The sequence below is a fragment of the Eptatretus burgeri genome, chromosome 14 (assembly GCF_056783735.1).
Source record: "Eptatretus burgeri isolate ZD-2024b chromosome 14, Ebu_testis_v1, whole genome shotgun sequence".
Classification (NCBI taxonomy): Eukaryota; Metazoa; Chordata; class Myxini; order Myxiniformes; family Myxinidae; genus Eptatretus; species Eptatretus burgeri.
This window is the reverse complement of record NC_140974.1, coordinates 69,958,943-69,981,325: the sequence shown is the minus strand read 5'-3', so window position 1 is coordinate 69,981,325 and position 22,383 is coordinate 69,958,943. Positions and strand designations below refer to the sequence as shown.

The 22,383-nt window shown below is 40.3% G+C and overlaps 1 protein-coding gene across 2 annotated transcripts in view; it reads left to right on the top strand.

The window, feature by feature from the left end:
• The window catches only part of SLCO5A1 (solute carrier organic anion transporter family member 5A1), a 98,176-nt gene extending 82,235 nt beyond the window's left edge, over nucleotides 1–15,941 (top strand). The window contains exons 8-9 of one of the 2 annotated variants that reach the window (XR_015051372.1): nucleotides 5,532–5,712; nucleotides 9,014–9,078. Coding sequence is in view for 1 of the 2 variants with exons in the window: in XM_085855450.1 (XP_085711576.1) it covers nucleotides 9,014–9,078; nucleotides 13,124–13,524 (466 nt within the window). In the remaining variant the exon portion in view is untranslated. Of the gene's footprint in view, nucleotides 1–5,531; nucleotides 5,713–9,013; nucleotides 9,079–13,123 lie in introns of those variants that run through there. The other variant, XM_085855450.1, reaches the window with a different exon arrangement.
• The last annotated feature ends 6,442 nt before the right edge of the window (nucleotides 15,942–22,383 follow it).

Sequence of the window (22,383 nt, the reverse complement as noted above, 5' to 3'; positions counted from 1 at the left end):
ATTGTGAACCACAATCAGTCATTTGGAGCCCCGTGTTATTGTTCATGCATGACCCTCGCACTGCCTCTGTCCGGGACCCATGTTGAGCGTGGAACCATAGTTGAGCTTGGGGCCTTGGGCACAGGCCCTGCGTGTCCATGCATTAATCTGCTACTGTCCATCTGGGGTGATTAATTTGCCGGAAAGGTAAAGTGGAGTTAGACGATGTACTCTGCCTAAATTATGCATCTCAGACAATGTCCATGGTTGCCTAGCAACCCATTGCTCCACAGAGTTATCTGCGGCTTGTCGGCTTCAGGGTCACTGGCTGGAAAGTGGGTCCGAGGATTCGTCTCACCGCCTCACAACCCTGAACCCATAACAATATATAAGATAAGAACACTCACAACCCACACAACTCCCAAACATGAATAATAGTAAATTTAATCTCTTTCAACTTACACTGTGCATCAACAAGCCCGAGATATGACTTCACCATTGATGTTAAGAAACACAAGGAAATTGGACACAGGTGGAGGCCATTCAGCCCATCATGCCTGTGCCACGTCATCAACACCAAACCAATTTATCAACACAACATCAAAATAAGAAAATGCAAAATGTTTTTTGTGTTTTTTTTAAAATGAAGTGTTTTTTTGTGTGTTTTTTATTTTGTACTTTTTGTAGGTTTTTGTATTTCCCTCGTCCCCTCCCCTCACTCCAGGGGAGGGGGCATGGGCAAAAAAAAACGCACAACATCAACCACACAACACCCCTCAATGAGACCCCCACCAACAGCACTCTGTACACATGCACACAATCACCCATCAATGCTCAAGTTACCCAAAAGTCTTATCAACATCCCCATACCCCTCTATCTCCATAACTTCCAGGTACCTATCTAATTTAAACTTATCCACTGTTTCTGCTGCCACTACCTTTTCAGAGACCATTCCATGCATTAACTAGAATGGGCACTCAGTAGAGCGCATACCTTCGCCAACGCTACATTCCCCCCCCCCCCCACCCCCAGAAACCGCTGATTGTGAGGGTATTTAATCCCATACCACATCTGCCATCTCATATGTGTTATGATGGCTTTAAAACATTAAATTTCCTGCTGTTTGACACTGATTCACGTACATTGTACAATTTCTGTATGAACTCCCTGACCTTTTTGGGTGTCGGTGTCAAGTCAATCTGATGACAACTGGTCACATTATAAGAAATCAAATACAGTAGACTAGGTGTAAGTCGGCAACGTGTAACTCGTCACTTCGCCTAAGTCGGCAGCGTCAAAAAGTCCCGAATTTATCTCATGTTAAATCCCTTTGAATAAAGGGTCATCCCTCTGTAAGTCGTCATCTCTAAGTCATCACTTCGTCTAAGTCGTCAGATGTTGTCCATTCCCACGTAATGGAAACTCAAGTAAATTACCACTCCTAACTCATCACACAGAACTGCTGCCTCATGAGAAGCCGGATTTCATAGAATCGTGATGCTCGCTCATTGGTTTACACCGCCAATGATAGGCTATTTATAACTGCGTACACACGTTGATCGCACTGCAGGCGGGACAATGGCGACTAAGCGTAAGCTTACAACTTAAACATACCAAGAAAAATACGACATTATCCAGTTTTGCGAGGCAAATCCACTGATGAAGAAAACAGACATAGCTGAGAAGTTGGACATCAAACGGCAGACATTGAACGATATCTTGAAGAATAAGGGCACGATGTTTGGACAAGTGGAGAAGATCGTGAGGCTGGTGGGAAGTGTGAAATGTGTGTCCTTTGAAGATGTCGATGACGCGCTCATCATCTGGTTTCGGCAAATGTCGGCTCAACCAAATATTCGGTTTCGGCCGATTCGGCGTATTCGGCCAATACTGTCTTCCGGTGGAGGATTGCCCAGCCAACATCATGGAATACAATGACTGGTTTGAGTCCTTTCTCATGCACCAGATGCCCAAGAGTTTGAGGCAGTCAAACATAACGGATTACTTCGCGAAGAAGTAAAGGATCGATCAAGCTTAGTGTTGAAGTCCGATCATGGTTTTATATTGGCTTGTTTTGTACATTACCGCACTCACTTACACATAGGCATTGAGTGGTAATCATCACCACGATGACTGTGTGTCATGTAATTTGTCACCATACCATCACCGATGGTATACGAGTTGTCTTACAGAGTTGTTCATTTATCTTTACTTTTGATAAACTCATTCATGAATTCCATCTTTGCTTGATCACTTTCCAACTCACCAACTCACCCCCACCTATGCCCCGAGGATTGTGTTTTCCTTTTGGTACAATAGCCGGCTCTCACACATATGTGTCCAGGCCACGCGTGACTTCATCCTTCACCCCACAGTCATCATGAATGTTCGCATACGCGTAAGTCGTCACATTTCTAAGTCGTCACTTTTGTCTCGGTCCCGATGGTGACGACTTACGCCTAGTCTACTGTATTACACATCACAGGATAGGGAATTGAATTCTAAACATTTTGAATCTACTTACATGCAAATTGTATAAGAATTTACCACGTTATGATAATAAAGGTCGTTGACCCCCCTGACCTTTGACTCAAACCGCTAACAAAGGTAATGACGTCATTGTGTCGTATCGTATATCACAAGATTGGGCATTGAATTCGCAACATTGTGGCATTGGTTGCATGCAAATTGGATAAAAATCGACCGCACTATGGCAAAATGACGATTTTGACCTTTTCATGACCTTGACCTTTGTACTCTTAATTTTGTAATTGGTATTAGAGTGTGGGGAAAAGAACAGTCAACATTTTGGTGTTGGTTTCATGCAAATCGGATAAGAATTGACCGTGTTATGACTAAAACCGCACATTTTGCAATGTCGTGACCCCCCCTGACCTTTGACTCCCAACCGCGAATAAGGGTTATTATGTCATTGTGTCATGTCACATATCACAAGATGGGCCATTGAATTCTGAACATTTTGGCATTAGTTGCATGCAAATTGGATACAAATTGACCACGCTATGGTAAAAAGACGATTAGGACCTTTTCATGACTTTGACCTTCGACCCGATCGCTCCCAAAATCTAATCTAAAGGTCCTCGGATAATAACCAATCATCCCAGCAAATTTGCTGCGATTCAGTTCAATACTTTTGGAGTTATGCGTATAACAAACAAACAAACAAACACACATATTCACAAATAAATAAATACACAGCAATCAAAACATAACCTTCGCAACAAAGTTTGCGAAGGTAACTACTCTCTGAGTAAAAGTCCCCTATCTTACTACCATCTTAACTCTCCTCTTCTTCACTCTCAGGCTATAGCCCCTGGTTCTTTCACTGGCAACTCTGTTGAATAATTCATCTGTACTTGTTTTATCTATACCTTTCATTATCATAAACATCTCGATCATATATCTTCGTAACAGCCTCCTTTCTAGTGAATAAAGCCGTGTCTCCTTCAGCCACTCCTTATATAGGCCCGTCGCCAGGATTCAGTATTAAGGGGGACATATGAACTGGATGGGGGGGGGGCACAATTATAATATTTAGTATTTTTGATAACCCGGTATGCTATTGTATTCATGCAGCATTGACGCATCTATACTGAGGTTGCCGTCGCATACTAACCAAATTGATCTCAGCTAGATTTAATATGTTCCGATGTTTTTGGCCTAAAATTATTCGAATGCAGGAGAGCCGCAACAAACTGGCCTCATTCACAATGCAGATATATATCAATATATTGAATATATATATATATATATATATATATATATATATATATATATATATATATATATATATATTGAATATATTCAATGATTAGACAATTGGCACCAATTCAGGTTCACTTATACAAGGTGTTGTCAAGAATTGGCATTATAAAATTAATATACCAGAGATACAATGACTAAGCGGGGGAGGTTGGCATCAGTGCACTTTCAAATAAGATACAGTAGGCTATGACCTGCGATCATCACGTTAAACTATCAACAGCAAATATGACCAGCCTGAAGATACCACAAGGTCCGCATTTAAAGCAGTCAATTACACAGAGGTAAGGTTATGCACAAAGCACTAGATATGGGATATGCAAAGCACCAAACACAACATTTAACTTAAACATCAGAAGTACAAAGCAGCCGACCACGGCCAATGCTGACCACAACCACAACTACAACCGCAACCACAACCGCAACCTTTTTCCTTTTCTTAGCCATTTTCGTATATCCATGTCTTTTTCTACTGCTGCTAGCTTGCGCTCTCCGTGACTCGTCCCTCATGACTCGTGTCACTAATCTCGCGACTCGCGACATTTGACGGTTGACAGTTTTATTTATTAAATTATGCATGTACCAAAAACAGGTTTTATCTGCATAATTTCAAATGTAAGCACGATTGCAAACACACATATTTTTAATTTTTATTAGAAAATTACTTTTGTAAGATGGGAGTATTGTGAAGGTCACGTGGTGCACTTCATCTTTAATTATGTAAATTTATGTCTTTTCCTTATTCATATTATCATATTATGACTATGTTACATTTATACCTAACTTACAACCAATCAGGTAACCTGCATAATAGGGCCTCCATATCGAAGACGCTGATTGGCTATTCCTTAAAACTAAATGATCCACGATATATCTAACCACCCACAACATCGACATTCGACATGAGGTCTTGCGGCTGTCTGTCGTCTTGGCTGCTGGCATTGGTACTTGCGCTATTATCTTTTGAGCTTGGACTGTATTGTCTTGCCAATTGCTTTTGGAGATGCGCTGGTAAGCGCACACTTATCTCTTGACTGTTATTCAAAGAAGGATATTATTAAAGAACAGTTTATCCAAGAAGGCTTTATTATTCACCACGTTGAACATCTGGAATAAGGGTTTTAGTTCACACAGGTGAACTCTTAAACAGCAAGTTCACAGTGGGCGCTCATCCTTAAACACTAAGTTGTTCACAGGGTGCAACAGGGCATAAATGGGTGGCGTACAAGTGGGGGGGGCACCAGATGCACCATGGGGGGGGCATTGCACCCAAATGCCCCCCCCCATAGCGACGGGCCTGTCCTCATAGCTGAGTCTAGCTAGGCCCGGAATTAATCTAGTAGCCCTGCACTGAACCCTCTCTGTGACATCTATGTCCTTCCTGAGTTGTGGTGACCAAAACTGCACACAATATTCTAGATGTGGCCCTCACTAAATTCCTATCCAATATTAACACCATCTCTTGATTTCTAAATGATCCTCCTAAACCTAAAACCCAATTTGCTTTATCTATAGCTGCCTGGCCCTGTGCTGCCTGCTTACCTCCCATATCTATTGCCACCCCCAGATCCTTCTCCTGTGGGACACGCTCCAAAATTACCCCTTTCATCATGTAATCTCTATTTCCATTGTTCTTTCCCATCTCCAACACCTTGCACTTGCTCAGATTAAATTGCATCTGCCAATCTTTGCCCATTCTATGCAAGTATCAATACTTTCCTGAATCTGATCACCACCCCCCTCTGCTATCCACCTTACCTCCAAGTAGGTTTGGGTAGAAGCACGAAGGTTTGGGTAGAACGCACCCATCTACGAGCCTTCAGCCTTTCATCGTCCCATATCATTGGGACTTTTTGCAAAATGGACTGCAAGATATCAACCTTTTGGACGAGTTGATCAGAAAGTTCTCCAACTGTTTAGATGTGTAGAAGCACACCCCTTTCTCGCAGGTACGTTTACAGGTATTTTTGGCTTCTTTAAAAGTTTTTTTTCAGCCATTCCATGCTACAAACCTTACGTGGCAGGCATCAAACACCTCAAGGGCTGCCCTGATGAACTTTGTTGCAAGAGGTTTCTGTGCATGCATACCGAGCAATCTGCGATGAATTGCGTCCTTTTGAAAGTGTCATATTGTACAAAAAACACCCAAATATGTCCTGTTGCTTCTACAACATGGTCACTTGATGATTTCACTACATTCCAGTCGTAGTAACACATACAAGTACAGTATGGATGTATTATTATATGTAATTGATATAAATAATGTAACACATATACAGTAAGTATGTAATTGATAGAAAGTCAGAGAGAGCAAATGGAGGTGCTGCTCATGAGGCACTCAATCCACGACACACATTTTAAGGAAAAACAGCCCTCCATGACTGGTGATTATCCCGGTTGGAGATGAACTCACATGACCCCACTATCTCCATGGTTATAGCCAAGGCTTGTGGAATATCAAGTGTTTAGAAAGAGAAAGAATTATAAAGGACAGTATCTTGCTGCATCCATCCATTTTGAAAATTTGCAGGTTATGGAGGGACAACAGAACATCAAGACAACCACTACTCTGTTGATGATGGTCCTGGATTGTGAGTGCACAGACGATGTCTTCGATTACACAGACTTGGGAATCAACCATTTTTCGTCTCCAAATCAACTTGCGTGATCATATCTCTGTGATAACATCGTCCGGACGCTTGTGTGCAACCTGATAATCTGCTCCCCCACCAGCTAGGAGCTGAATCCATGCGGGCAGCAACAGGGTTCAGGAGGGAGAGAGTGTGGGTTTTGAAAGCAGTTTGGTCGGCAGTGTTCGAGAGGAGCAGAAGGAAGATGGAGAGGAGAAACGGTTATAGGTTTCTGAGCCCACAGTCTACTAGTGCCATCCCACCTTTGTCAATCCTTTGCCATTGTGAATGTTTCATGGTGAACTAGAACGGGCACTCAGTAGAGCGCATACCTTCGCCAACGCTACATTTCCCCCCCCCCCCCAGAAACCGTTGATTGTGAGGGTATTTAATCCCATACCACATCTGCCATCTCATATGTGTTATGATGGCTTAAAAACATTAAATTTCCTGCTGTTTGACACTGATTCACGTACATTGTACAATTTCTGTATGAACTCCCTGACCTTTTTGGGTGTCGGTGTCAAGTCAATCTGATGACAACTGGTCACATTATAAGAAATTATTTTCTGGCATTTTAGGGGCATTTAGCACACACGAGTTTCTGTTTTTCTAAATGTTATTTATTGTGAACAAACAAACATTCATTGTACAATTAAAACAGTTAATTGTTTTGTATTATTTGAGAAGAACTGAGAAACAAACAATGCACGGTTCATACAAAAATTAATCCTGCAAAAGTACAATGCCCAAACTGGTCACCAAAGGGACATATTAGCCTGAATAGGACGTATAAGAGTTCGTCTGAACTAACTACATACATCATTTGACAAAACACGAAACATGGAATAAAGTCACTGTCAAATATTACACATCACAGGATAGGGAATTGAATTCTAAACATTTTGAATCTACTTACATGCAAATTGTATAAGAATTTACCGCATTATGATAATAAAGGTCGTTGACCCCCCCTGACCTTTGACCCAAACTGCTAACAAAGGTAATGACGTCATTGTGTCATATCATATATCACAAGATTGGGCATTGAATTCACAACATTTTGGCATTGGTTGCATGCAAATTGGATAAAAATCGACCGCACAATGGCAAAATAACGATTTGGACCTTTTCATGACCTCGACCTTGACCTTTAATACCAATTACAAAATTAAGAGTACAGAGTGTGGGGAACAGAACAGTCAACATTTTGTGTTGGTTTCATGCAAATCGGATAAGAATTGACCGTGTTATGACTAAAACCGCACATTTTGTAATGTCGTGACCCCCCCCCGACCTTTGACTCCCAACCGCTAATAAGGGTTATTACGTCATTGTGTCATGTCACATATCACAAGATGGGGCATTGAATTCTGAACATTTTGGCATAAGTTTCATGCAAATTGGATACAAATTGACTGCGCTATGGTAAAAAGACGATTTTGACCTTTTCATGACCTTGACCTTTGACCCGATCGCTCTCAAAATCTAAAAAAAAAATGGTCCTCGGATAATAACCAATCATCCCACCAAATTTGCTGCAATTCAGTTCAATACTTTTGGAGTTATGTGAATAACAAACAAAGAAACACACATATTCACAAATAAATAAATACACAGCGATCAAAACATAACCTTCGCAACAAAGTTTGCGAAGGTAACAAGGACGGAGCATTGAGCGAAGAGAGGGAGGAAGTGACAGCTGAAATGGCCACTGGAATAGTCGATGGGGGTTGCTCATGTCGAATGTGCACGTTTGATTCCTTTATTCAATTTGTTTCATGAATGGTGCACTAAGCTCTCTCTAAAGTTTCCCTTAAAGACTTTATTCTTGGTTTTGTTTCATCATTGCACCAAAACAAGGTCTTGTTGCCTCGTCTTTAATTGCTTTAACTAAGATATCCATTTATCATCCAAGAAATCATGCCTGGTGTTGGCTTAATGGCTGGGGTGGCAAACTTTGCATCCTAGGGTCCTGAGTTCAAATCCCGCTCAGCTGTTGAATTAATACCAGGTGGGGTTAACTCTGCCTGTCATCATTCCGAGGTCAGCAAAATGAGTGCCAACATGCTGGTTGGTATACTGCGTCGGAGTGACAACCCGTCCAGGATTGTGCCCAATAGCCAAGGAGACTGCTTCAGCAGCACCAATGCACTGCACAGAGTATGGTCCCAATATCCTCCTCATGCAAGAAAAATGAAGCTCGAACATTCTCAAAGGTGTAGGGACAATGCTTTGGCCATGTTTAAGGGCCTATTAATAGTATTAATCAAGATGAAATTTTGTTAATACAACTCCATGAATAAAATGTTATTTTTTTATTTAAACACGTGGGCAGTCAATGTACTTTGTCCTGTCATAGATGGTTGTTTAACTTTTAATTGTATAATTTGGTTGTTTAACCTTTTAAATGTATATTCAATATAATCTACTCTGCATTTAACTGGAGATATGTTTGTTTATTTTTTTATTTTTCTCTGAAATGACAACTTGACTTCTGTTTGCATTTGTTTTACAATAATATATATATATATATATATATATATATATATATATATATATATATGTATCCCTCTCTCACTTTTCACTATGCTTTACATTCCTATTTCTCATCCTATAGATCTGTGCAGGAAACCGAGCGCCCACTTGCTCTGGGAATGCAGTTTATACTGTTACGGACCCTGGGTAAGTCGATTAGTCACCTGGAATTGTGCGCAAATGTCATTCAGTCTCACTTCCTATCTTCCATAGCAATCTGCTTCTTCAATTTCCACCACCAACACTGGGGAAAAGTAGGTGCATGAGATCTAAGGATGTCCAAAGTTACATTGGAAGTGGGAATGATAACAACATAGTAAGGAGCATGAAATCCATATTGGTCTTTTGAAGGTCACTGCCAATGATGCTGAAGTTTTTGCCTTCACTGTGTCCAGCCAGGATTACAAGGTTGGAAGAAGAAGCAAGCTGAAATAATACATTATGCCAACTATGAATGCTTTTTGTGCTGTAACACACTAAGGGTTGCTGAGGAAGGAGGTTTGATAAAGTTCTGGCTTTAGAAAACAGCTTTGAATGATGATTTTGCCCTGGAACAGGAAATATTTGATGGCGAGACCCATGAGCTTAAAGGACTGTTCTCCTTAAGAGATTGGACACAAAATAAAATAAGATATGACTTGTTTTTTTGACAGGCTCGAAGGCTCGTGGGGGAGCTGCGACATAAATCACATACACATGCAGACAGATGCATGAGACATCAGACTTGACTTTCACACAAACACATTTGGACACCCTATCTGCTAATTTCATGTTGTGGTTTCTATAGCAGTGAGGACTTGGTAATTTAGCTATTTGGCCAGAGCTATCTTTTCTGAATTTATAACCTTTACCTATTCCAACACCATGAGCTCATTGTATGCAATGTAAATATGAGTACAGGTGCTCTTATTAGTTGATAATTAAATATTTTATATTTAGAAAAAGCCAAACTATATTATGCAAAACAATTCTCTGCATAATATAATCTTCTCTTTGTGTGACTGCCAAAAAAAAAGCAAAATCATTGGCCGAAACATTAATTTACCAATTAGACAGAAAGCTATGTATAAAAACAAAATGCTTTCCCAAAGCAGCCCTGTCAGGAGATGGCATGTTGATCAGAAGAAATATTACAGGGATACTACCAAGAGTGAGAGACTGTTTGTTGTTGATGTGCAGGTGGGGGTGGTGGTTGAGTTCCATATCATTGATGGAACATTGGGTTGCTTGTGACAATTTGTTTATATGTCACCACCCCATCACAGAATGCTTATGTGGTTGGAGCAAATTAGAAAGTGAAATTTAGAGAAAGTCTTCATTTCAACATATAAAACAGGTAAACAAGTGGTCCAGCAGCCAAAGGGGTGGAGTGTGCATGAGGGATCCTACAATCATATTTTTCTTCATTTAATATCTGCACACCATTGTCGGTCAGAAAACTGAGGGAGGCCCACTCGGTACCCTTAAGTATTTTGAGAAAAAAACTCTCTCGATTGAAGTGAAACTTGAAATATATCATCCACTACCCATGTGGAAAAAGGTTTGATCACAATGACATCATAGGTGACATGATTTGGCAGCCATACTGGATTGAAGGAAGACCTTTAAAAATAATTTTGTCTGAAACCACTTGACCAATGACGTTTTAGTTATCGCCACATGTACTCTGACATACCTAAAGTTTTGCATTGATTAGTTCAACGGTTTGACAGAAGATGATTTTTAAAGGTTTTAGCTTAGCTTCAATATAGCTGCCCGACCACATGACCTATGACATCATAAATTTAAAACCTGACTAACGGGTCAATCACGTTTGTGAAGTTTCCTTTTGATCAGATAAGGTTCGTTTTTCTATCCAATATGGCTGCCAAACCATGTGACCAATAACATCATCATTTTCACACTATGTGCAGCAATGGCATTTGATATGCCTGGTGTTTGCTTAATGGTTAGGGTGGTGGGCTTGGAATCCTAGGATCCTGAGTTCATATCCCCCTTGGCTGTTGAATTAATACCAGGTAGGGTTGACTCTGCCTGTCATCCTTCCGAGGTCGGCAAAAATGAGTGTCAGCTTGCTGGTCGCCTGTATTGGAGTGGTGATCCGTCCAGGATTGTACCCAATAGCCAAGGAGATTGCTTCGGCAGCACCAACGCTCTGCACAGAGTATGGTCCCGATGGATGGATGGTATTGGATCATATTTGTAAAGTTTGGTATCGACACATTAAGCGGTTTCAGATGAATAATTTTTTTAAGATTTTCCTTATATCCAATATGACTGCCAGATGACGTGACCAATGACATTATGGCAATCACTCATATATCCCTAAGGGTAATTGATGACAAATGTAAAGTTTCACGTCATTCGGTTCAGTGGTTTGAGTTTTTTTTTTAAGGTTTTTCACTAAAATCCAATATGGCGACCATGTCATCGATGACATCATAGCTGTCAAGCTTTGTTCCACATGGGTAGTCAATCATACTTGTAACGTTTCACATCAATCTGTTCAGCCATTTTGGAGATTTCTTTTTAAGGTGTTGTTTTGTTTTGTTTTTCAAAAAAAATATGGTTGCCAAACTATGTCACCGATGTCACCAATTTAATTCACTGGTCACATTTCCTTGCAGATCACCCTCAGAAAGTTTTGTATTGATCAGATAAAGCGTTCAACACATCCGATTATTACATCTCCATGAAGGCACCGATGACATTGTTATCGAATGTTATTCCTCATCATGCATTCCTGACTTGTGCCAAGTTTCAATTTTTTTTGTAAAGTGGTTCTAGAGGAGGTGTCCAAAGCTTTTCCTTTTTTCCAACATGTCTGTTATACCACATAAACCTATGATGTCATCGTTATCATTAAAACATCCTCCATGGGTAGTCGCTCCTATGTTGAAAGTTTTGCGTCGATTGCTCAAGCAGAGAAAGCAATTTAAAAGTGAAAAACCTGAAAAATGCGGCCGAAAAAAAAGAAAAATAAATACAAAAACAATAGGGTACCCTTCGGCAGAGATGGCGACTCAAGTCACAAATTTTGTGATTTGCAACTTGACTTGAGACTTGGCCTTAAAGATTTGAGATTTGAGCTTATAGACTTGTTGACAATGCTGATGAATGAATGAACACTATCAAAATAAATATATATCAGTGATGTGCTTGTGACTAATTTTCATTCAATGTCTGGTGGGATGTTCTAAAATGAATAAACAAAGACTGCCGGAGTCATGTGCCAAAGGCAGCACGAACTCGGTAAATAGTTTGCGGCGAACTTAGAAAAGGTATTAGTTAAGGTTAGGTATTAATCACCAAACTTCCATATTCGAAGTGGAATCACCAAGATTAATGACACGCAAAAGAGCGAGTCTGGTCACAAAGTTTTGTTACCAATTGTAACTATTTTGGTCACCAAATGTAACCATTACACCACCGAGTCTGGTTAACGAGTTTGAATTAAAGCAATTGAACTTTATCATTTTAAGGTTTTTTTCATCACAACCAGCTCATGACTTGTATAAACCTTTTGAGCAATAAAGGCTTATACGTAACTGTGGTAATGACATTATGACTTGAGACTTCCTCTCAAAGACTTGAGACTTGGCTCGGGTGACTTGCTGACATCTCTGCCCTTCAGAAGCCTTATAATAATCATCTGTACTTATGTTTTGGGAAATTAGCTATCCACTGTTCACATTAACTTGAGATCATGGGCCAAGGTCAAAGTCAATTATGATTTAATTGTTTTTTTAAATCATGTTTACTATGCAGCGACACATGATATACACATGGTTTGTCTTTCATGCATTCATAATAATTTGTTCAATAGGTTATTGATATCATGACAAAGTCAGTGTCATGAATTTGACAAGGTCCAACAATGACATTGATTAGGAACAAAACTTGTGACCTTTGTAACCTGGCCAAGTTTTTTTTTTCAGATTTATTTATTTATTTACATTCAAAAATATTCCCCAAATTTCATGCCATCAGTGGATTTTTTTAATTTATTTTTTTGCAGAATATACTGAGCACTTAAAATTAATTTAGCACCCAAGCTGCACCATTGCATTTTTCTGTTTAATCGAGTTCAACTTGTGTATTTAATTGTTTAATTGCATGCATTGATGTGTGTCAAATTTTTTTTTAAATAAAATTCTGGTACTTTCTGATTCCACCTTATCCTCCTGAAAAGCATACATCCCAACTCCCATCTACTTTGGTGCTGTGATCGACACAACATGCATGCTGTGGCAGCGCTCCTGTGCCTCCTCAGGATCCTGCCTCGAATATGATGTCACAACTTTCCGCTTTGTCTACTTTGGTTTAACAGCAGGGATCAAAACGATTGCCTTCCTCTTCATCTCACTTGCTTGGTTTTCCGTGAGGCAGCGTGAAATGCGTGCTAAGCTCCCCCAGCCACAACAGCTCTCAGAATTGGGACAGCCTGGAGATGGAGGTCTCCGTACAAGATCTTGCCCGAGCTTTGCCATGCAGGCTGAAGGCGAGCATCCTGGGAGTGTGAGCACAGGACGGCACATTGTGATGCGCCCAAAAAGTATGGGAGATGGAGCGACAAATGAAAGTGAGGCCTAAAGTATAATCATGTCAAGAAAAGGGACAATCCTTTCCGGATGCTACAAAGTTTTAGGATGTTAAGAGGGCTTTATTATTGACTACAGATTTGTGACTTATGTAACCATAAGATCCTTCAAACTGCTCCTGCATTTCTTTTGAGGAAATTAAATTTTATTTAACTTTTTGGAAGTTGGAAAGTAACTATATATTGTCTGATTATATAAGGGCATTTCAGTCCATCTTGATCCATGCAGTTCACTCAACACATCCAATTGCTCATCAACGTATCTCAAAATGTTTGTGCGCCAACTTTCAATCTCTGACATTTTCGCAATGTGAATGGATGTGCCAGTGGCACCAGCACCACTGCCTTCTATATAGACGTCATTTAATTCTCGAGCATACCATTGATATAGTGGGTGGCCCACAAAATGATGACAAGTTTACAGTTCTGTTTGTACAGTGTAAATTTGAATAAAGTAACATTATGTATTCATCAAATATGAGCAACAGTCTGGAGATCGGTCAGGAATGCCATGTTCTGTGATCACCATTTCGCCAATGCACTTCCACCAATTAACTGTCTCGTTGAACAAAATGGGACCATGAGGTCATCGATTGATGGAGTACCACAACGTAATCTTTTTTTTAACCATGCAATTTATCTGTGAATATTGTGTGACTTTAAGAACCCCAAACCAAACATTCAAAAGAAAACCGTCATCATTTTGTGGGCCTCGCTGTAGTAGCATGACGTATTACAAACAAATTTTTTTTAAAAAATGGGTGCGTGAGCTCAAGCTCCTCTTTCTTGATGAAATGTAATATGGAGACTCTCGGACTTGGCACCATAAAATATTTCATATGAAATTGGATTGGAATACTTCACAATATTTGAAAGGGTTGGTACAAGCAAAGAAATGAAAATTTAAGGGAGCTTTACATTTGACCTGGAGTTTTGTTTCCGTGAGATGTAAAAGGCATTAATACAATATGTGGATCGATAATTTGAGGAGACTTTTTTTTTGCAGTGTCGGTAATTAATAACCATATATCACATGTCTCCTGCCTTGATATATGTGCTGAAAATCAAGATGGCAGTGAAGGCAAAAACTAAGATGGCAGAACAGATCGAATAACGTGACTTCTGGTGGATGAAAACATGAAGCCTGTCAACGTTTAAGGACTATTGGCAGCACAGAGTAGTGACTGTTCCCTCTTAAGGATACCATTATGAGACAATGAGAACGTTGAGGATGAGAAGATTTTTGACAAGCGAGATTATTACAAATGATGTCCGGCTTGCACTGCCGATATGTAGACCTACATCTACGAAATAATTTTACACTGTAGGCATACAAAAGCTTACACAATGATCAGACAAGTGTGTGCTCAAAGTTGGTGAATACCCTGCAACATAACCTAATTATTCTTTCTTGTGATGCACATGCAAGCTTTTGTTACAAGTAAGTATAAACAGTCCAGTTCCAATTTGAAGCACCCTTGCATGAGGATTGATTGGAAAGGGTAGAATATTTCTTGCCGACACGTCAGTAAATATAGTAAACAACGAATCTCATAAAATGTCGATTAAGGAAGTATAAAGACCCTTTCTTTTTACGTCACTAATTGTTCACTGTAGTTGCAGTAAGTTATGTATACAATGAGAAAGTTTGACTTTGTAAACTGACCAATTCCCTCGTGCTGGGCCTAGTGTCAAAACACGCTTGTTTAATATAGCAAACGGTTGGAGCTTCACACATTAATGTAAGGCGAATGATTCAAAACTGCCGAGGTAATTCATCCTTGCATTAAAATGTTACTTTTACGCTTTCACTGTATTATTATGATGACTCTTCTTATAAATCAATTATATAACTTAACCCTAAAGTCTATGATGAGTAATATTTTGAAAACGATGCAAAGGTAATCACTTTTAGAGAGAGAAAAAAAAGCTTAATCACTGGATTTATTTCATATAATATCGTGCCCTGTCAATGCACACCATATACACCTGCAGCACACAGCACTTTGGAGTGCTTGTTACCTTTCTCAATGTCACTTCTCTAATGATGCAATATTGTATGGAATAAGTACAGTACACGCATGATTACCTTTATGATTCACTGCATAATGTATACTCTTGAGGATTCTTTTTTTATTGTTCAGATCAGGAAGTTTGTGTTCATGGTTGATCTAGTGGAGGAACTTTGTTTAAAAAATAAAAAGAAGAAGAATAAAGACACTTCTGGTTTTATTGAGTGGTGCTCGAAAAGGAACCGTTGAGGAAGCATCATTCTACCTGATGTAAAAGGCAATACATCCAACCGTTACTTGTGCAAAGTCCTGAAGAATATGAACGTTTAAATGTGAAACAGTGAGTTTGTCTTTTTGAACATATGAAACAATAAAGCCATTCAAGGCATCTAATTTTATTCTCATTGTAATACTCGTCAATATGTTGCATTATGTTTTCGTTTTTTTGTTTTGTTATGTATATGAATGAAAAATTAATTTAAATAACAAAGCAAAACAAAGTGGCATGCACCTGGATGTGGTCAGGGTTCAGAAAACTGCTTTGATGAAAACTTGGTTCAAATTGCCAATCGCACTTTGTGACCTTGCTTTTCAAAACTTGTTTGAATGTTTATGATTAATTGGATGTATATGTATATGTATACATATGTATATGTATGCATATGTATATATATATATATATATATATATATATATATATATATATATATATATATATATATATATATATATATATATATATATATATATATATATATATATATATATATATATATATATATATATATATATATATATATATATATATATATATATATATATATATATATATATATATATTGTTACGGCTGTGGAAATTCGCATGACACCATGAAGGGCCCATAGGTGAGATATCTCTAAGTACATGTGTAGTTAGCCCCAAATCCGTTGTCTAGAGGGAATTTATGTGATTCATTCTGGCTGTGACGTTATGAGTTAGGCGCTTTTCTGTTCTATCTTTATTTTGAACCAACCATGTCTCAACCGCCATCACACAACAACCACCAACCACACGCCGCTTCACAACAACCACAACCACACCTGCCTCTCAATAACCACGCCATCCTCACCACTCCGCCAGCAACCGTCAACATCTCCACGAACACAAAAGGGGAACAACAACAACTCCCACCCCAATTTCCCTGGTAAACAAGAATGACGGTTGGAACTCAACTCCCACCTCGATTTCTCTGGTAGAATGTTCCCCCCCCCCCACGTGCCGCGAAGGGAGGGGCGGGGTGCCGGGGAAATAAAAGGGCGCACGGAGGCTCCGCAAAAGAGGAGGTCAGGTCAGGGCGGTCGGTGAGAGTGTCAGTGTCAGTCGGCGGTTCATGGTCTTCTGCCCGTCTGAGTCTTGGAGAAGCGGTCCGTAGAGCGACCCGCTCGTTGGAGCTTGCAGTCAGTGGAGAGTCCGGACGTCGCGGAGGGGATGCGGACTGGAGGCGCTGCTCTGCCAGCTGTGTTGTGCGGACCTGCGCGTTCGTACAAGGAGCGCCGGAGAGAGCTCGCCCACCATCACACCACGACGGTGCAGGTAACCTGCAACGGTCTCGTGGGACTCGTTCGGTCTGCCAAGTCCCACGCCATAAAGGCCCACGGGCCCCGTCTGCCCCCTTGTCTATGAGGGTGGCTTCTTTCCTTTGCTTTCGAATGAATGTGTGTTGGCGCCGTCTGTAAAGTAGAACTGTATAAGTGTTGCCGTGTGTACGCGTATTCGGTTTAACTCTTGCTTTCGCTTTATATGTACATTTTGATTATTGTGGCTGTATATACGTGCTTTCAGTGTGCTGCGGAATAAATGTGCATTGTGTTGAACTGTTTTCCCGTTTCGCTTCGTCTCCTTCCTTTTAATTGACCCTCCATCCTGCTTCATGTAAAGGGTTTGTAGTGGGCTTAATACGCCCGATAATTAATCGGAACCGTCGAGGCCGACGATAACACCGCTCGGTTATCACTGAAGCACGGAACAGACCGCTTAAGCGGTTCGTGTCCGGAGTCGGCTTGTGGCGTGGTGCGATCGCCCGGTCGACCATTCGCACAGGTACTTAGGTAGATTGAATTTGGCGAGCAACCCTATCCTGCGCGGGTGGGCAATTGGCACGATCGTGGTGAGGTTAAACCCCCACCCGTGACTAGCTCCCGGCGTTGGTCCGAGAGGGTCACGACTAAATTGTCCGTCCGATGGGCGACGTGCCGCGATTCGAGTCACGTGGCCGTTCGCACGCCGGCGGGCACGAATTCGCAACAATATATATGTATGTATATGTATATATATATATATATATATATATATATATATATATATATATATATATATATATATATATATATATATATATATATATATATATATCCTCGTGTGATACCTGTGCTATGCATGGGAGAGAGCCCAAAAGCACAGGTACCCAGCTCAGATATATATATATATATATATATATATATATATATATATATATATATATATATATATATATATATATATATATATATATATATATATATATATATATACATTGTTACGGTTCTCGGAACCATATGCATACAAACATACAGTGTCCCAAGTCAGTTATTCCATTAAGTATATGTGCAGATAGAACCCCTCCTTGTGTGTAGTGGGAAAGCAAAAGGGGTGCGTTGTGATGTCTTTTAGTTAGATTGATAAATCATTTCTCCCCTTTTATTTTGAACCACAGTACCCTCCTCTCGCTTGCTACTCTCGCATGGGCTGAACAAGCGCTTGTTCGCCTACTCGCCTAACCGGCGACTCGCTTTCCAAGGCAGAATCTTTGTGCAGTACCTTTTTGGTGAGTCCGGACACGCGTGGAGTGGGCGGGCTTCCCGGAATGGCCGAAAACCCAACCAGAAAGGGTGAACCCATGGAAGCCCCATCCAATCAGGGCGGACAGTGACGTCAGCTTCATCAAGGCCCCTCTCCGCTGAGGGAGATCTATAAATTACGAAGCAACCCTGAGAGCGAGGAGCGTTGGAGTGAGACAGTTTGTCGGCTGGTAGTGAAAGAAAGGAGGAAGGTCGTAGAGTGGTTGCACTCTTTGGGGGTCGTTCGTTTTGAGTGTGAGAGAGCTGGGAAGACCTTGACCCAACCTTGACCGGGTCTCTTGTTGGGTCCTGTCTGCATCCCTGATCCCTGCCCATGATTCCGCTCTACTTGATCCAGGCTCCTTCGCAGACACGGTCTCCACGTTTGGAGACACGGCCGCACCATGGAGCATCCCTTCCCTCCAACGTTCAGGTACCCGAAAGAACTGCGACCTCAGCTCACCTCCCTCTTTGGCTGCAGGGGTCCTTTGCCATACATCTGGGTTTATTTTCGTCTGAGTGTGTGGCGCTGCCTTAAAATAGAAATGCAAGTGTTTTTATTTGATCGTTGTAAATCTTGCCTGTTTTATTCCCACGTAAGTCTGCTCTGTGTCCTTCTTTTGTAAGTTGATTGTAAATAAATTATTGTAGAAATGTTCCCAGTTCGTTTTTGTCTTTTCCTTCATTGGTCCAGCATGGTTCGATCTGAGTTTAGCCAGGTCTTTATCCCAGATATTCTGTTCATTCTAGCCGGTACGTCCTTGGTTGTTGGTAGTTTGTAGAGTGATCCGGATCGGGCAAGGCCTATCGAGGGCGTGGTTCCCCGGTAGTCAAAACCGCGTGGTTAATTAGGTAAATTGGTTCTAGACAAAAAGACCCTATTCCACGCGGTTGGGTTATTGGCGTCCACGGTCGGTTAAGTTACCCACCGCCTCACGGGATTATCTGGGAGCGCCGGCCTACAATTCCGGGAGTCTGGTTTGTTGGCGATGTAACTTCCCCCACCTAGCGGTCATTCTCACCATCGGACCCCGGCCCGCAACAATATATATATATATATATATATATATATATATATATATATATATATATATATATATATATATATATATATACATACACACACAGATGTTTGGTACTACAGAACTTCAATATGGATACAAACAAACATGACATAATAGTGACCGAAGCTTTTTGTGCTGCAATCTTCAGCGTAAGGTCGCCGCAAGTGAAGGCACGTGCTTAGATATGCAAGTCTCTTTAAGGTAGACACTGATTGGTTCAACCGTGATGACTTCATGGTTAATCCGAACGCCTATTGGTCGGCTCATCATCTTCACCTCAATTTCCCATTGGCTGGAGCAGAGTTCGCCTATGATTGACGTTTGCTCCCACATCCTGGAGAGGGGGGATGGGTTTCCCCTCAGATCCATTCACCATTTGTTAGCGTACTTCCCTTGATCTTTCATCATATCCATCACAGAGGCTTTGGCCTAGTGACTCTGTCAAAGAGACAAAGATTATATGGTCATCATCAGTTAAACATCAAACGGAACCACCGAGCCAGATTTCAGGCTCATCTGCTCTCATCAGGATGGTATACCGATAAATATCTAACCAATGATGACCACATTCATCGTTTTATACATCAGATGCATATCCTAACTTATGGTGAACATCGCCACTGATAATGTCTCATACGGTAAAACCACATAATCCGCACAGAACAACCATCTGTCTGCCACCCAGACAATTGTTCCTGTGAATGCAAATCATTCAACCAGAAGATGTGACCATAATGCAAACTATTGACAGTCACCGCCTCTGTGTTGGAGGTGGCGCTTTGGTGTGGACTGTTGTCCAGTGGGGATCAACGGAGTGCTCATCACACTACTCATATATATATATATATATATATATATATATATATATATATATATATATATATATATATATATATATATATATAATCTCAAGACCCAATCACATCTCGGGGAAAGCTAATCAGCTCTCACTTAAACAATTAATTAACCCCATGCTCTTCCAACCAAAGAAAGCTGACTAAAGAAACCAATAAAAATTATACAAGGTAATCCCTTTGCTTTTTCAACCCCTACCTGGGTTCCTCTGCAACTGCAGACATTCACAAGTAGCACATACTTGAGGATCCCAATGCTACACACCCCCATCAGCTTCTGCACCAATTTCATCCCTTTTTCGTGAGTTATCAGTGACAGCACACCACCAAGTCATCATATAAATATAAAGACCCAATCCTACCTCACCCAGTTTGGGTGAGAGACATGATTGGGTCTCGATATTTATGTAATTACTAATACCCATTCCTTCTGGGAATGAAAAGGTGTCAATACCCGCTCCTGACGGCAGGGGTCAGTGATGAAACCACTTGCACTATTCTCCTTGTGCAGGAAAATTGTGAGTCATCTCCCCATTCTCACTTGGTGGTGCGCTTTGGTGATGACTCAACAATAATCGATGAAACTGGAAACTGGTCTGGTGGATGATGTAGTCCATGAGCCAGTAGGGTTGGTAGGTACCATCTGGGGGGAATAATTCTCATCGTGATTTTTGGCAAGGTATATAAACCCCGAGTTCGAAAATATTTGATCGCATTGTATTGATGGTAGCTTTTTGTGTGTTATCACCCTGTTTATATACCTACCCTTAAATAAGCTTTTGTGCAAAATGGCCAGTACAAGGTAAGACATCCTACTTCAACTTAACAACATTTTTTTTTAATCAGTCAAACATTAACATTGTGATTTGTCTCACCATTTGCTTCTTAACAAAAAGTGCTAAACATGCCGAGGTTGAAGGGTATGTCATTGGTGACACTTATATATCAGTGTCTATTTCCTGTCTGAAACATACTTGTCTATCATTTACTGTGGAAGTAAATAAAAGTTCTGGAACAATATAATTACATGGGTGTTTGGCAAATTTATTAACAAATCCAAAAATCTAAATTTAATTTGTGTATGTTGTATATTAACATCAGTATAGCAGACAATGTTACCCCACCCCCCTCCCTCCCCCCCCCCCCCAAATGAAAAAAATACCTAATTTGGATGGATTTATGTAGTTTGGTCAATGTCATGATATTTTCCCTGTTGTTATTGAAGGATACTTTCCAATAATCAAAGGTAAATGATAGCATGTTCATGAACAAGATTAATGCTTTTCCCTGTGATTTCTCAAAAAATACAGAATTTCAGGGATTTAGATACTCAATAATGCACATATGAAGGTATCAAACACCTGTATTACACAATATAAACCAATAAGACAGTAGCAATATGGTTAATCATGTGCAATCTGATGAATGAGTCAAAGGTGAAAATGAAATCCAATCTTCTGTTGTAGGACATAAAATTACAGAATAGAAACACAAATATGGTGTTCCACACTAACAAGGCCATTACCGAGGCCAAATGTGTTGCTGATAAACATATTGTCTTATGAACCAAAGGCAGGTCCTTTTTATAGTTTCTAAGACATCTCTGATCATATGCACTGATTGTAAGTGATATAAAATGTTCAAGATGAACTTTAAAATCATAATCATTATCCAGTTCTTCAATATCCTCATCTAAACTTTCCCCATCGTCTGACTCAAAGATGGATGCCTGGTTCTCACAGTCTGGTAGTCTGCACATATCAGCGCATTTCAGTACGTTTGACAAACACACATTTTGATAGTGAACACTTCCTTTTCCAATTGCAGGCAAATAACATGAGCTACGTGCCGAACAATTTTCAAGAAGATATAGCCTATAATAAGAGAGAACCATTAGTTTTAAATAGAATGTCTTCTTCTGTCTGACGCCGGTTTCAGAAAAGTTTATTTTGGGATGGGGTTACTAAACGGATAATAACACACAAAAGGCTACCACCAATGCAATGCTAGCTATCACATCGTTTCTGACTGTAAAGATGTATACGCGGCCAAAATTACGATGAGCA